Consider the following 17,045-nt stretch of genomic DNA (forward strand, 5'->3'; position numbering starts at 1 on the left):
TTTCTATATGATTCCTGTGGCTTGATAAAGAAAATTTGTATGTCGCATAAAGATCTGCAGTCTACTAATTAAGTATACATTTTATTGGCAGACAAGGATAGTAGTCGTTAAAATCCGATTGAAGGAAGATTGCAGTTACTTTGGACATAATTGCGCAATTATTTCAACTAAAGAACGATTTCATTGCACGTTCGGGTACTAATTTTTAACAGCTAGTACTATGATTATTACTGTTATTTGAAATACCGTGTTTGTAGTTATTGAGAAATAAGTGATCTCACAGGACGCGATCAGCGAGAATTACTAATATAAGGTGGTACTAAAAATAACGAATAAATGAAGGAAAAAGTTGACTTACTTTTTAAAAGAGGCAGGTCGTTCATGAAGCCTCCGTCGTCTACATTTGTGTTCTGAAAAGAAAGGAGATGGTGAAAATATTAATATTCTATCTATTGTAACAGGATGATATGATCCTTAAAAAATGTCAACCTACTGCAAATAGCTTGAATGAAAACTTCTACAGACATCTGTGAAAAGTCTCTAATAATACGTTACATTTGAACAGTATGAATGAAAGGATACATTCGAGCAAATATTGGATTACAAAGTTAAACGCGTAACAACAAACGTTTTCCATCGATGTAGCTTCCAATACTTCCATAAAAAGGACTACTAGACTATAAAATTAATAGAATGTGACTAAATCAAATTTCACATTCCTCGAAAGCAATCTTATTTTTCTTTTGGAATCATTGATATGACGAAGACGTATCCATAGAAAATTGTTTACAAAGTTCGATCGCGTATTATTACAGAAATAGCGAACAATCTAAGGAAATTCAATGTTACCATTTCTACAAGGCAACACGCGTCAGTTACGTTTAGTGCTCGGTACGTTTAGCGTTGAACGTTAAACAAATTCTCGTCCGTAAATGATTACCATTATCACTGTGAAACATTGCGGATAAATTGATTTGAAGTCCTCTGGAAAGAATCCTGTTATTTATAGGACGAGCTGAGGCAACGGAAATTCTTCATGGAGATTTTCATGAGTCAGGGTAGCATTTTCCTGCGCGATGCGATTCGATTATAGCGACGCGACGCGACGCGGCGCAGCGGTAGAATGGTAATAGAGAAAATGCTTTGCGATTACGTACATCGTCGCTCACCTGGGGGTCGTCTACGAGGCTGCTGTGGAGAACGAGGTCGGTCTGGTCGAGGCCCGGGGGTGGTAGGAGGGCGTCGGGACGCCGTACGGCGCCATATTCGACGCCCCTTCCGCCACCACCGCCGCCGCCTCCTCCGCCCCCGCCACCGCCTCCTCCACTACTGCGTCCACCGTCGTATGGAAACGACGTGTGCATATTCGTCTGAAATTTAGTAAAAACACACCTCATTAATCCTCTCAAATTTACCTTTTTGCAAATCAAACTCACTCTTTTGTAACTCAAGTTTTTCTACAAATTTCTTTTTCTAATGTCCAATAACCTGACTGCGGATTTTCATGGAATATAAAAATTGTCTGCATTAATTTCGAGCTACAAGAGCCACATTACACGTTCAATTGTTTTCTCCATGATTATAATAAGCTGGAAATAATATTTTTAATTTACGAATATTGAGATTGTAAAGATGTGACCACGAGAAAATATTAAAAAAATTTTTTGCTTTAGGTATATATTATTTAACAGATGGCTAAAAATTTGGATAGACACATTCTTGTTATTTTTAGAAAGTAATGTAAAATAGTCACTTTTCAGAGCTATTTTATGCCCACAGCTGTGGACACTTGTTTGATCCTAGACTGTGATACACGGGATAGTCGGGGGATACTATGACACACAGAATCTCAATCATGTTATTTAACAATGTCCTATACATTACTACCATAATCAGTGGTAACAGGTGTTCATAAAGCTTTCATCCGACTCAATCGCATGACTTGCAAAATTATTGGAACTTAGCAGTCAACGTGTTTGAAGTAATCATGGTATAATTACTTTCCCAGTAAATTCAAGACGCAATGGCAGATGGGTGAAGTCATCTTGGCTGTTTGACTAGTCAGCGTTTCTAGTATGTGCTCGATACTGATGCAGTGGTAACCTAAATTGCCGTATTTAGATATTAAATGGAATGTGAATACTAAGTGCACAATAATTTCGTTTCGTTTCGAAAAAAAATTATGATTGATTCATTTCTGCGACATTTATGGCCGATTAATGACATTAAGGAACATCATTCTTGAAAATACAATTTCTCGAAATTAAGTCAACTTGATTGGATTCGTAATCAACTTATAATAAAGTAGAATGCGCTTATTTCTTGAATCGGTACATGTTTCAACAATTAAGAACATCATTTATGTGCAGCATAATTCCCATTGAAGAACCTAAAGTTTGTACAGGATATAATGTACAATTAACATTAATTGTTCAATTACACGTGACTGGATCATAATGTGTACACAATAAAAATAAAAACTGAACAAACCGGTTGCATTTTATATTTTATTTTATATTCTGTATCATTATCATTTAATCGTCATCTCGGCCATACGTTAGATACGAGTACTATTTCGTTATCTCATTACTAGACTGCGGATTTTTATGCAAAATAAGAATCATCTACATTAATTGCAAAATACAGGAGCTATGTACATATTTACTTCTTTTTAAATTAATGTTATTTAGTTGCCAATAACACAACATCATATTTAATTTCTTTAAATATGTTTATTGTTTTCTAATTTGCCATAAGTGCATAAAAGTCGCAGTCTACTCATTACTATACTTACATTTTCCTCCGATTATCAATATAAAGTATATTGCACCAATGTTAAAAAAAAAAATTGTTCGCAAGTGGCGAATCGAAAGGGGACCCAGTTCTCACGTATACGACGATGACACTCGATGACTCGACGATAGCTCGACCCGCGTCGGCACAACGAAGCACGTAATGCAATAACGTCGCAGTCGGATAGGAAGACGAAAGATTTTCTCTGACAGTCGGCTAGATTCTCGTTATCTAAAAGTTTCTGAAACGCATTAAGCTACGTCCACACGGAAGCAACATCGAGCGACGTTTTTCGCTCAGATTGCCTTCTTCTTTGATTCGGATTAAAGCGGCGAATTTTTCAAGCTATCAATTTGTCTCCCCACTCTACTTTCCCCTTCTACAACGCTATTCCCCCACGCTTCCGCCGCGGCCCGGTCACGTGACGCGTTTCGTCTATGTCACGCATGTGACGCAATATCACGTGACCAATCCGTTACTGGCAGAGAGAGGGTAACATTTTCCCCTCGATTCGAGTCAATTCCCCTGATCTGACGACTCTGGTTGTTGCTTCGGCGTGGACGTAGCTTTACGGAGCCACGTTGCACGGCCAGACCCTTGAACAACGATCCCGCGTAAAGAGACCGGCATCGGCCCCAAATCGATTTCCTCAATTAACCATAAATTCGTCTGACGACGTCGGGTTAATACGACCGTCGTACAAGTGGAGGTATCAATTTTCATAAATAAACAGTTTTATCTGGGGAATAAAAGTTTCCAAATTAACGTCAGAAATTAATACCAATTAAAAACTCGGTAAGTCCGGGATCACCGGTGATTACGTAAATCATTTCGTGTGCACCGGCCGAGAAGCAATCGTCCATTCACGAGCCACGTGAAAAATTGATTTTATAATTCGTAAGACCGATCTGCATCATTAATGCGCGGCAGAGCGGTAAACGGTTGATATATTGTTCATAAATGCTGGATTATTGACTGGGAACGCGTTTATTACTCTCCTGCTATAATAGGGTATATCGTGTCACTATAAATTATTATAATCTGAATTAAGATGGAACAATCGGGTCACAACACAATACCGACGATACACAGTTCATTGTAAGTTCGCGATATTGTTTCGATGTAATTAAAGGCTCTCAAGTATTCATAACGATTCGATTCAGATGGAATATAAACTATTCTAAATGATTGTTCCATTATACGAAAACTAAGTTTCACTGTATATTCAAAATTACACGAGAAAGGGAAAGTGCAGTCATACTCCGGAGATACATTCTAATTGGTTCTAAAGTAGCCGACGGAAGTCAAAAAATACGGAAGCTGGGATACAACGTGTGTGCAACAAACATACTATGTATTATACTGTATTATATATACAGGGTGTCCCAAAATGGACACTCATGTTTCCTATAGACACCATTTTATGTTTCCTTGGATTCCTGAGGTCATTTGAAGTAACTTTTTCCTTTGCGAAAATATTCTCCGCGGTTTTGTTACGAAGTTAATGACGAAAAACACGGACCAATCGGAGCGCGGCTAGAGCGGACGGATTTTGGCTCGGCCAATACCAACGCCAGGCTCAACGGGACCTGTCGCCGAGCCGGAATCCGTTCGCTGTAGCCGCGCTCTGATTGGTCCATGTTTTTCGTTAATAACTACTAAACAGAGCCTCGGAGAAGATTTTCGCAAAGGGAAAAGTTACTTGAAATGCCCTAAGAAATCATCCTTTTCAAGGAAGTACCGCTGGAAGTATGTTCATTGCACGTCTGTTGTCTACATATATGGATTATTCTCACTTTAATTACTATCGCTATAGTTCTAAGTAAACCGTTCGGTTTAAAGCGATAATAAATAGATAAATATGACCTTAGTTACACCTTTAAGGGCGTAACGAATACTGAATAAACTATTATTTCTCCGTATCATAGAAGCGTTTTTCACTGCAGTAGTTGGAACCGGCACGACAGCAGCAAAAATATAAACTGTTCGCGGAGTCTCTAGGATCGGTTATTAATCGTTCGGCAACGCGAACGTTTCGTTTTAATGAACGATACGATTATCACGAGGATTTATAGACAGCGTCCATGTCGACCTTATATAAGAGATTTTCTATCTGCGCGCGGATAGAAAAAGAGGCAAGACCGATTCCGAGAATTGAAACACAAGGTAGACATACGTTTGGAATCTTAATCACATCCACCGAGGAAAAACCGGAGATTTTATCCCAGACTGCGGGTCTGGTTGTGCCACAAATACGGTTATACGACGAGCCCTTGTCATTATCGTCATAATACATTTACATATACATAACATCTGTCCGAAACGATCCACGAGAGGTCGCCGCATCGAGAACAGATCTTCGCGCACGTTTCTCCGATTTGAGAGATTGTTTGCTCTATCGTAATCGTCTCTCCTCTGCCACGAGTGTTCGAGACTGCTGCCATACTCCTGGCAATTTACGTCGAAATCTGTCCCACAATTTCAGGTACTCCGAAGCTTTAAACAATTCTAACGAACGCGATCAGGGAAAAAGATTTTCTTTTTTCGAGGGTTTTCGCGCTCGAGATACGTTTCAGGGCAGCGACGTCTGAAGTCGCGACTTTCACGCGGCCAAAGAAATGGAAACGGCGCTAATTAACGGCGCGGCAGCTACCGGAGTCTATCGTCGGGGCTGTGTGTTAGTTATAAATTGATGTAACCGTGCCGGCCGACTAATGAGATGAAATGTGATCGCCTTTCTCTTGTTAAACGGTGCGCCGGAGTAAAGTCACGTCGGTCGGCGCGTATCGATACCGATAAATGGCTTATGGGACCACGCCGGACATATCGCGGCGGGTCCTCTAGATCGACAATAACGAGTCCTGCCGGTGTTTCCTCTTGCGCAACCATCACCCTACTGTTGTAATCGTAATCATTCTGGTTGCGCAACCTTTTTGCGAGAAACCCGCTACGCTCGAGCATTTCGAATTTTCCCGAGAAACGAAAAAGCTGGGAACAGAGCTGGGACACTATGTGTGTCGCGATCTATTAATCAATAAATTGTCACTTTATTTGTTAACCTTCCTTATGCTATGCCGGAGTCATTCGTGACCCGTCGCGGTAGGGATGAGCTCGAGCGACCGTCAATATGTACAGGGTGTATAAAAACAATTTACTTTGGTGTAAACAATTTTGCGGCAAGTTTCTTTGACAAATGTCCACCGATCCAGAGGTGTAGATGCACCCCTAGGACGGAGGACCATTACTTTTTATACACCCTGTACAATTTTATTCTGACATGAGACGACACTTTTCATTTCGAAATAAGAAAATCACTATTCCCTCCTCTTCTTCTTTATCCGAAATACGACGAAAGACGGTCCCGAACCATCGCCTTATATCGAAAGGAAACTGTAGCGAAATATCGACGTGGGTCAGAAATGACTCCGGCATGGGCCTATAATTCGCAGGAGTCCGAGGGTTAATACCTCTATCATACAATACATACGATTTGTTTTTCTAGAGAGAATCTGAGAATATTAAATTGCCTTTTTCTAGTCTAATTATGTGGACTCTCTTGGTCGAGCGATTTGGCAAGTCCAAAAAGTTTAACGACGTCTAATTGTGCATACAAGCGCATTCATGAGATTTGTATTCATTTTTCGTATTAACACAAAAAGACCTTTGCCGGACTGCCTAAAATGTCACAACCAACTTCCTAGAAACGTTATGGCAGTAGATAAGCGAAACCTGTTCTACTGGCTTGTCAAGTACATTTCATACGTGTAATACATTCTATAAATGTCCAATTAACGCTTTAATAAGAGGATATGAAATTTATGATTACAAAATTCTGTTTCGCTCGATGTGAAAATCTGACGTTCACATTCTTTCGTCGATTTCTAAAAGATATCTGATTACATTATGCACTAAACCAACGAATGCAGCTAAACAACTTCCCACCCTTGAAAATATGAACCACGATGGTAAATGAAAGATCGCATCCAGATTGCCTCCCTCCACCCTACGATTGTCGGCTTTCAACTCCTGTCCGTTAAGAATGGCAACAATGACACCGACTTTGTGAATCTAAGATCCCCTAGCGAAGAGGCTGTCACAAATTGTCCTCTCTCGAGCATAAATGTGGGATCATGAAGGGAACCCCCGAGCCAGACGAGACACACTATAATTCCGTATAAAACGCGTAGGGGTAGGGTACGAGGAGGCACGAGACTCTCCTCGTTCTCAAGGATGAAGCTATTGGGAATCAGTCGATCCACTTGGCTGATTATTGGCATTGTCGTCTCTCTTCCAGAACCGTATCTTCTCTTGCTTCTTCGCGGGTCGCTTTGTGCAGATTCGTGAAACCACGCGAGAGCACGCGCGATTCCGTTTATCGATACGTTGATTGCAAACATCTATTCGCATTGTGCTGGAACGAGGTACTCGATAATGTCGGGACACGAAAAAGATTTATACGCTGTCGGCCGACGGGTCCATTTTGTCCATTAACCCCTTGCCCTACAATATCGAGTCATACTCGTGATGAAGATTCTGAACGGTGTCTAATAAATATATATGCTATTAATTTCCATTAAATCGAAATAGAACTGTATTTTGACGTTCTTAATGTACAGCTATTGAAGAACATATAGGCATACAGTAGACATAAATTTTCTCCTCTTTTTTAGGAAATTACGAATTACATAAATGTTCTAATCACTGAACAGTAAAATACATTGTCGTGGAAGCGGTTAATAAGGAGGCTTGACATTTGCTGGTTATTTTATGTGCATTGATAAGGAAGCTGTTAATATTTCGTAAATTAAATTCGGCTAATCATTGGGTTACTTTTAGTTATTGTTATTATTAGTTTTACATTGTGCTCACGAATAATGTGAACATTTATCGTTCGCATATTATATTTACGGTGAATGTATCATTTTGTTGGAAGGCTAGTTATGAAATACAGTGTCGAAAGAATAATCGACTAACGTTGTTCCCATACGATTTTTTCAACCGTCAGAATTTTCTTTTACTATCTTTACGAATTTTAAGATTTTCTCGGTGAGTTCGATTAATTTCTGTTCTTTTCTGTCTGAAGTATGATCGTCGAGCAAGTGTAATTTTTTTTGATCGGCAGAGCATGTGAAACGTGCGAAGAAATTTTTAATCGTTTAGATTGCCATGGCGATATCAAGAAGGAATTGTGAATGTGGAATCTTGTTCCAGGCGAATATGGAGTCACATGGAACGAGCAATGTGTAAAGTACCGAGGAGAAACCGTTTACCCCTTTTACATATCTCTAGCACAGTCTTAAGGATTGCAGTGCTTAGCATATTTCCTTCAAAGTAAACGTGCCCGGTATTCTCTCCGAGGGAATGCCAAAGGTCAGCCGAAAATTTAATAAGTAAATTACTTGAGGGAGAGCAGTGAACGAGGCACCAAGGGGATAGCTTATTTCGAGAAGCATTCGATCGAATTTAATGCTTACTATAAAAACAAACTCGGCAACAAAATAATTCGGCTCCAAGTAATAAACCAATGAACTGTAAAATAAATATATTGCTCACGTTGATTATCCTACACTTCCCTGTTTTGTATCGTTCTTCTAAAATAACGAACAATTTTCAAAAACTAATAATACTACCATTCTTGCTGACACTCTAATCTGACGTTATCCCAAACATCAAAACCTATGACTCGCGATTTTTTAAACAGTAGGATCATCACCGTCACCATGAGAAATTATTGTTTATTAGGACATTAAATCTCAGTAACGCTCAGTAAATCTTGCGGCGTTTCGGAGGATTAACAGAAGGCTTCTTATCAACTCTTTGGGGATGGAATGGCTTGCCAAAGAATTTCTGCAACGTTGACTTTCAACTTTAGAAACGATCCTGACACAATACCGCTTTCAAACGACGTATCTCCTTCAAGCGAGCAAACTATCTCCCGAGTCGTCGTTTTCGATATTTGCAGCGTAGATACCCGGCCGAAAATTCTGAGGGCGGTAAGAGTCGACGTATAGCTGTAGAGCGGCGCAAGTTTCCTAACTATGATCAACTATGTAAGACGCCATTGCTGCGTATAGTTCTGGCACGGGGCTCAAGACTTCCTGTCCCGCGTACAACTATTTTGTCTTCTGGTAGGCCGAAGACCCGTCAAACCTCGGTAACTACGCAGAAACTTCGGCTGCTTTGAGCAAATTTTTAATCACTTTTTCACACCTCGTTAATCTTGCTAGCTTCGACTATCGCTACAATATTTTATTTTTATTTTTCGTACGCACTAAACTCGAGGAAATCAACGAGGAATTCTGTGCCAAACACAAAATACAACAATATTCAGCAAACTGGCGCAATTTTTAATCACTTTTTCACACCTCGTTAATCTTGCTAGCTTCGACTATCGCTACAATATTTTATTTTTATTTTTCGTACGCACTAAACTCGAGGAAATCAACGAGGAATTCTGTGCCAAACACAAAATACAACAATATTCAGCAAACTGGCGCAATTTTTAATCACTTTTTCACACCTCGTTAATCTTGCTGGCTTCGACTATCGCTACAATATTTTATTTTTATTTTATTAGGCACGCGCTAAATTAACTGAAATTAACGAAGAGTCATGAATCGCGAGCAGAATAAAATATTCTTTGTTCGACCGTTAGAACGTCAGGAAATGATGTATATTAATGAAACTTAAATATCTATTTGTTAACTGACTCTGCTTGTTCATATTGTTTTTTAATTCCCTCGCTTTATTCAAATAGATTCTTGTTTGCATTTACAAGTGGTTGCATTGTAATATCAGTGTGAATTACATTGCAATCACGTTCGCTATACGTCAAACACATGTGCATTACACGTATTTCATTTGAATAATAACATTGTAATTTGCCTGGAAAATCACGTAACTGATGGTAGAATTGAATTGAAGCAACAGTTTATGGAATTATTAGTCGAATAATTATAATAAATTCGTAATAGCGAATCAGTACGCGCCGTACAGAAAATTTCGATGTTCGTCTACCTTTATAAAATTTTATTCAGATACCAGTGCTAGCAATTTCAACAATTACACGAGTATCGGTAAAATGTATTAATATCGAATTTAATACGCGAAGGTTAGGCACAGTATTGTTGCACGAGAATGTGAGCGTGTTTTGATAGCGAACGACGAAAATATTCGCGGGATTCGTCCGATATTTCATAAACCAAGCGGTGGTATCAGTGTAAGATTTCATTGAGAACGAGGTCGGCCACCCTCCTTTGAAGAATGCGCTTTGGCCAGATAGGGTATGAGGGGTTGTACTGCTTGAAATAATCGATATCGCAATCTCGTAAGATTCTAGAATATTTTAAAGCTGATCTCACCGTGATTTATAATTTGTGAACGCGTACATGTATTCATAAAAGACTTTTCACATGCACGTGGTTCTAAGCCTTTCGTGTCCACTAATGATCGCATATTGTTCTATAAGGGATCATGAAGGGAACCAAGGCAATTTTGTGCGATACAGTATTATGCAGTCTGAAAAATAAATTAACTTGCCACCACTTGTGAGTGAATAAAATATTGGGTTGTCGCATATATTAATATTAATATTATTAACACTAGATTTACGGGACCCGTCAAAATGACGGACTCGACATTTTTTAGTTTACAATTATTAAGAGTGCAAGGACGCATTTGTAAAGAACTGTTCAATAGATTCATTTCCTTCAGCTTATACTACAATAAAGATGGCTGAATATCTAAATAACAACTCTTAACAACTCTGAGATTCAACTTAACTACTGAATAACTATTTTCTACACAACTGTCGCCATTGTTCGACCACCCAAAGTTTGAAATATCCAAATTTCAATTGTTTCATTTTTATTTATTAATCCCTAGCTACGTTCATGGCAAATCGTCAGAAAAATCGTACTTTTTCTCACCACTCTCCGGATGCAATTCACGGCCACGTTTCACAAATAAAAACAACTTTCGACGCGGGTACGGTTCGCAACACGAAACTGCATATGGCGCAGACAGATGCTTTAAATCGAACCCCGTGCTTTAGTCCTTCTCTGACCAGTTTTTGGGGCAGTGCGAAACCAGAACGCATTCTTCGTGTACGCGTGTCGAGTTACGCGAAGCCGAATCTTTTTTTGTCAAACGTCACACGACACCTTTTGGAACCGCCCCGAAAACATAATCCACAATGCGGTGAGCGCGTGTCACGCCGCCGTAATTAGGCTGATATTCCCATAAAAGATGTCGGAGTAAGGTGGACCGCAAATACCATTACCGTACGCGTTATTAGAGGTCTAAACTTGCCCTCGTGAATATCATGGTTTTGTGTGACTGTAATGCGAACCGTGATTCGATGAAACATCGGCTAACGTTTATTTCGCATGCAAAGCTCTTTGGATAGAAGAATACTCCTTCTTTTCGACTAGGTTCCCATTGTACTGTTCGGCAACGGATACTGTGATCAATGATTTCGTGAATGGTCAGAGAAGGTGTGTATTTTATATACACGAAGATTGCATTCAGCGTTGATCTAAAAAGTGCTTCGTTGTGTGATTTTTAATATTTGAAAGAAGAGCTTCGATATTGCCGAATAAATAAATGAAATAAATAATAAATACTGCAATAAAAACAATATACTGTGATAAAACAATACTGTAACAATATACTCCAATGTAAATATTGCAATGGTTGGAAAGTTGTGATTACAGTGATTTCTGTATATATGTCGTCAAGGCTTGGATGATAGATCCCCACTACCGCGGGGTACACCCAGTGAGGGACGCCGAGGAGTGTAAACATAACACGGCTCGGGTATGTCTCCTTGACGTTACAAGAAGCTGCAAGACCTGTGTTGCTGACATATATCGAGAATTCACTGTATAATGTAAAAGTTCCCGATGAGAATAACTTTAACAATTCCTAATAGATAGAACTCGACCAGAAAGTAGTAGTGCGTACGCAAAGTAATCGCAAAGACGTACAATTCGAAATTCGAGATAACGTTAAAAATAAAGAAATCAGAATTCACATTTTTCTAAAAGTCTCGTCGTCGCCGACTTGCAACACATTCTATCACCCGTCTATCATTGTCTATGCCCCCCACGGAGCACGACTAAATCTCGTTCACTTAAATACCACGTGCTACACCGTTGTTAGGTCTCCGTACAGGTCAAATAATATTTTCTCAAATACGTTCCGCAGTATAAACGAATAATCCGCGGCAAGCAGCCGCGAAGCGAAGCGTCCCGTTCCTGTTCGTGAAGCAACACCAAGATCGACGCTCTTTCGCGTGCTATTCCCACTTAGAGCAAACAATCGGCTTGCACCTCGACAAACAAAAAGGCCGCTCCGGGTACTTAAACGAGGTTCCGTCTTCCACGTATTCAACCGTACCTGCGTCTACCCACCCTGTGACCAGGTAATCCCGGGACACAAAAGAACGTGGCGCGAACAAGAAACTGTGATCCGTTCCGCGTGCAACAGAAAAATCGATCTCGAACCAAGGGAGGACGAAACGTCCTCGGTTCATCTACGACTTCCTTCCTGGCCTTCCCCAGTTCTTCAGCGTCGTTGGTTTCCTTCGGGCCGCGTTATAGAGGGAAACTTCGAACGGGGATTAAAACGAAGTACAGAACGCTGAAAACGAAGGCTTAAAACGAAGTAAGCCGATTTTTGCGATTTTTTCGCAGAGAAACAATGAAGCGATTCTTTTTGAAACTTTCAGGGTAATTTACCTCATATTCGAGGAATATCTACGAATTTTTTCGTTGAAAAACGTGACGTAGAAATAAATATAGAGGGCGACTCATTTGACACGTTCCATAGAGGAGAAGTTAGAGTGTTGGAAGTAAGGTGACCTTTTAGATTTTTTAAAATGGAAAGTATGAAGCGATTCTTTTTGAAACTTTCAGGATAATTTACCTCATATTCGAGGAACATCTACGAATTTTTTCGTTGAATGATGTGACGTAGAAATAAATATACAGGGCGACTCATTTAACACGTTCCATAGAGGAGAAGTTAGAATGTTGGAAGTAAGGTGACCTTTTAGATTCTTTTTAATGGAAAGTATGAAGCGATTCTTTTTGAAACTTTCAGGATAATTTACCTCATATTCGAGGAATATCTACGAATTTTTTCGTTGAAAAACGTGACGTAGAAATAAATATACAGGGCGACTCATTTGACACGTTCCATAGAGGAGAAGTTAGAGTGTTGGAAGTAAGGTGGCCTTTTAGATTCTTTTTAATGGAAAGTATGAAGCGATTCTTTTTGAAACTTTCAGGATAATTTACCTCATATTCGAGGAATATCTACGAATTTTTTCGTTGAAAAATGTGACGTAGAAATAGATATACAGGACGACTCAGTTAACAGGTTTCATGGCGGGGAGCCAAGACTGTAACGTTATAATTTCGATTTTTTTAAAAGTGTGAAGGGATTCTTTTCGAAACGGGAATGGGGTCTTCCAAAACTGCAAGAAGAAAGATCGATTTTTCAAAGTTGGCGAACCGAGCTCCCCACTTAAGTGGGCAGAGGGGACCAGGGGCGGGCACAGACAGCCCTCTTATTAGACGGGGACAGGTACGCGGAGCCGTGGCAAATGCAAATGTCGCGCGCATCGCCGGCCAGCCGGCTCGCGTGCTTTCCCGAGGGATCAACGATCGCAATCACCGATGTCACGGGCGGGACTTATTGGCCGTGATACGTCTAATAGATCGATACCACCCATTATTACGTTTCCCCCTGCTGTTGCCGAGCGGTGCGTCCTACAAATAACACGCCGCGCGCGCTTTTCTAATGAGGTAGCCAGGCCTGCACGTGACCGGATCTCCGCGCGCTTCGATTTTACGCGCGCACCTGAGACGATAAGAGACGGCCGATCACCGTGTTTCCGCGACCACCGTGCGAAGATTGTCGCTCTGTTTTGCGACCTTCGCGGACGCCTTTTGCAAGTTCAATGTCTCCCGTCGTAATTAAAAGTTCAGTTTACAAATATTAAAAATGTATCTTGCTCTTTTCATGTTATACAAGTTGCCACTGCCGTAGTACACGATTAAGTGTAAAAATTAAATGGCAAAGGGTAAAAGAGCAGGATGGAAAATATGCCATCGTATAAATCTATGAATAAATATGTTAATTTTATGTTTCAATTTCAATTTAAAAACGCTATGAACTTACGTTCCAACCCAATACAGTGAATTCTCGATATATGTCAACAACAAGCCGTGTTGACACACCCAGGCCTTGGCGACATATATAGAGAAATTACTGTGCTTATATCGAACGGCTTTACCGATTGATTAGAATTCTCCATTTATACATAAACGAATATGGTAGATGAGAAGAAAGTGACCAAACGAATTTCTCAAACTCGTGTCCATCGATCTTCTAAAAAGGATGTTTAGCTAAATTTTTTCGACAAATTCGATGGTTGATTTCTGATTTAGCACTAACCGTCCGGTAGCTGGGCCGTAAGGTAATTGATCGTAGTAATTACTCACCACGTGGATTCCCTCGGTGTCCCTTCTGAGGTCGCCGCCCCTCTGGCCAGCCGTGACGGCGGCGCTCAGGTGATTGTAATGATGTTGATGTAACGTGTTCAACGTTTGCGTGTACGGATCGCCGACGAGGTAATCGAGATGTTGAGGCTGGCCGAGACTCGGATGTTGAGGACTCGCCGGCGCATGGTGGTGCGATGGGAACGGGGGCGGGAAGTATGGGGGTTGAAAGTCCGAGGCGGTGGGCAACGAGGCACCACCATGATGGGGCATCCCGCTGCCGTTCCCGTTGCCCCTGTGACCATGGTGGTGGGCACCGGAATACGGCGAGGAGTTCCCACCGCCCAACGAGGATATACCCCCATGGCCAGTTAAACGGTCCTGCGAACAGAAAAATATAGAATTAATATCTTCAATTTTTCATCCAGTTCTTCGATTGTTTCATTCAACTGCACTTTTGGAACCATCTGACAGCGTTCCTCAGCATTAGCAACATTTTCAACCCTTTGCTGAATTGCCACCCCTGACCTTGGAGCGGAGCTGGGTGTCTATGGGTTTCTACTTATGGCTTTCTAAGTAATTGTATTTAACTCACGCTGTAATTAGGCAAGAGACTTCTCGAATCCACCAACTAGAAAATAGTGTTTCATATCGTCCGGAATATTGGAAAAAAAAATGATTTTCAGTCCAAGTTACCTTGTATTAGGTCCAAAAAAAAAAAAGATTGATGCGTAAGGATCTGGAGAATCTCAATCAGATGTGTCTCTAATAAACGCGAAGATTATATACGACTAATAACATTTCATATCGCCTAGTAATGTTGGAAAAAAAGTTTATACTGCAATAAGCTGCGTTAGCGTCCAAAATCAGGAGAAGCATCGTCAATTCGTTTCTCTGGACACCGGTGTAGAACGTTTTAAAAAATATTAATTCACAAAGCAGCATTTTTATTACTTCGCCGCGGTTCGCATCACTTTTAATGAGTTTCGTTATACAAGCGGCGTAACGTCTATTTTTTTTTTTTTTTGTTAGGCGTATTCCTTTAATTCATTTCTTCGTTCCTCGAAACACGGTGCCGTGGGCTCTCGGATCGTCCATAATCTATTTCCACCTCAATTGTCCGTAATCGTATCCGTCGAAAGGCCGCACGCATCGACGGAACGTGTACGGCGAACGTAAAGAGAGAGAGAGAGAGAGAGAGAGAGAGAGAGAGAGAGAGAGGCAGAAAAAATAAAATAAAAAGTAAACAACGTGGAAAAAAAAAGAAACATAATAACATGTGCAGGGGAGGGAGGAGACACACATTCATCGATATACATACGCGCGTCGAGCGAAACTTTCGCCGCTATTAAAAAATCAATGGTCGGCGTAATTGCAGTGACTAATGTCCGTCGTTCGCCGGGGAAAAAATCGTGTCAGCCGAGCTGGAGGTCCGCCATTACTATAAACGACGAGTATATGGAACAGTACCGCTTATCCGCCGAAGGTGGTGAACATAAACGCGGATAAATGCTATGCAAATCTTATGGTGAACAGAACACCGCAAATAGCTTACGGGCAGAATGTAGGTGTGCCCCACGATCTTTGTCAAGAAAACTGTATTAGATGTTAGCTGCCGTTTGAGCAAAAAAAAAAAGAAAAATCGCAAACGCGATAAGATACTGGTTGTGGACCATTCGGAAATCGCTATTTTCACTGCTGACAGTCGTTTATCATCGATTTTATTATTGTCAGATATACCTGCCGCGTTTTAACGCCGGCTAATAAATTAACGTTTTTGTTGCACTTCGTCCGGCGCCTTCTATTGTGCATTAAATCGCCTGCGACGACGTGTAGTCGAACATGCAGAACGACGAGAAGTTTATAAATTTTTCAACGAATGCAGTGCACTGTTAACACCAACCCTGCCGACACTTCTTGTATATCTGTTCCTATCGTGCGTGATCGAAATGACCGGTCCTTAAAAAAGTTATTGTTAATACATTAAACGTAGATAATAGTCAATTTGTTGCTGAACGAATTAGTAGATGAACAACTTCCATAAAATGACGATACAAATTTATTTTTATATAGTTTCAATTATACAAAAAATACTGCGATGCTCTCTCCTCGATTTACAAAATTGTACTGTGTCGTCCACCTTTGCGGTTTGGATGCATTTGCCATGAAACAGTATTATCAACCAGGCACGTGCGTAGCTTGATAGCGTCTCATTCAATAAGGCGGCTCATTTATTTTGAGTCGGTTAAGCCATGTTGAGAATAGCCTTTCTTTTATACTGATTGTTTAAGTTTAGAAGAGTAAATAAAATATTATCTCGTGCGGTCAAATTGACCGGCCGCGCTTGGAAAAAAAAAAAAATAAAACGAGAAATAAATACTGAAAAATACATTGCACACATACTTTAACCGCTTCCTGTATTTTAACGAGTCTGACTCGTGATGAAGATTTTGGCACAAACGTAAACATCACGAGTAGAACTCGTGGAGTGAAAATCTGTCAAACGTAAACATCACGAGTCACAGATATCACAGGTATTTACATTTCGGCTAGTATTGTGACTGTTCTCGAGCCTCACTCTGGTTTGTTTACCGCGCGTTGACCCCTACCGCTTGGGCCCGGATTTCGTCGAGGTAAATAGCAAGGGAAGGGGTTAAGAAAAGTAGTAAAGATCAATAGCGATGTGATAATGTTGTATGTACGAAATTGTACGCAGAAGTTTGAAAAGGTCAATTGTGGTAGGTT

At 40.5% G+C, this 17,045-nt stretch overlaps 2 protein-coding genes across 6 annotated transcripts in view; one reads left to right on the plus strand and one right to left on the minus strand.

Moving 5' to 3' along the window:
- Positions 1–3,300, plus strand: part of LOC143352606 (KH domain-containing, RNA-binding, signal transduction-associated protein 3) — a 60,428-nt gene extending 57,128 nt beyond the window's left edge. Inside the window, exon 12 of the transcript XR_013081975.1 lies at positions 3,291–3,300. The gene's annotated coding sequence lies outside the window, so the exon portion shown is untranslated. The remainder of the gene's footprint in view (positions 1–3,290) is intronic.
- The window catches only part of Tfap-2 (transcription factor AP-2), a 182,335-nt gene that overhangs the window by 44,357 nt on the left and 120,933 nt on the right, over positions 1–17,045 (minus strand). For 4 of the 5 annotated variants that reach the window (XM_076785244.1, XM_076785243.1, XM_076785240.1 and 1 more), the window contains exons 2-4: positions 14,304–14,681; positions 1,158–1,370; positions 359–410 (exon numbers count right to left, since the gene is read on the minus strand). In XM_076785244.1, the coding sequence (XP_076641359.1) occupies positions 359–410; positions 1,158–1,370; positions 14,304–14,681 (643 nt within the window). The remainder of the gene's footprint in view (positions 1–358; positions 411–1,157; positions 1,371–14,303; positions 14,682–17,045) is intronic. The other variant, XM_076785241.1, reaches the window with a different exon arrangement.

Source organism: Halictus rubicundus, chromosome 3, assembly GCF_050948215.1.
Source record: "Halictus rubicundus isolate RS-2024b chromosome 3, iyHalRubi1_principal, whole genome shotgun sequence".
NCBI lineage: Eukaryota > Metazoa > Arthropoda > Insecta > Hymenoptera > Halictidae > Halictus > Halictus rubicundus.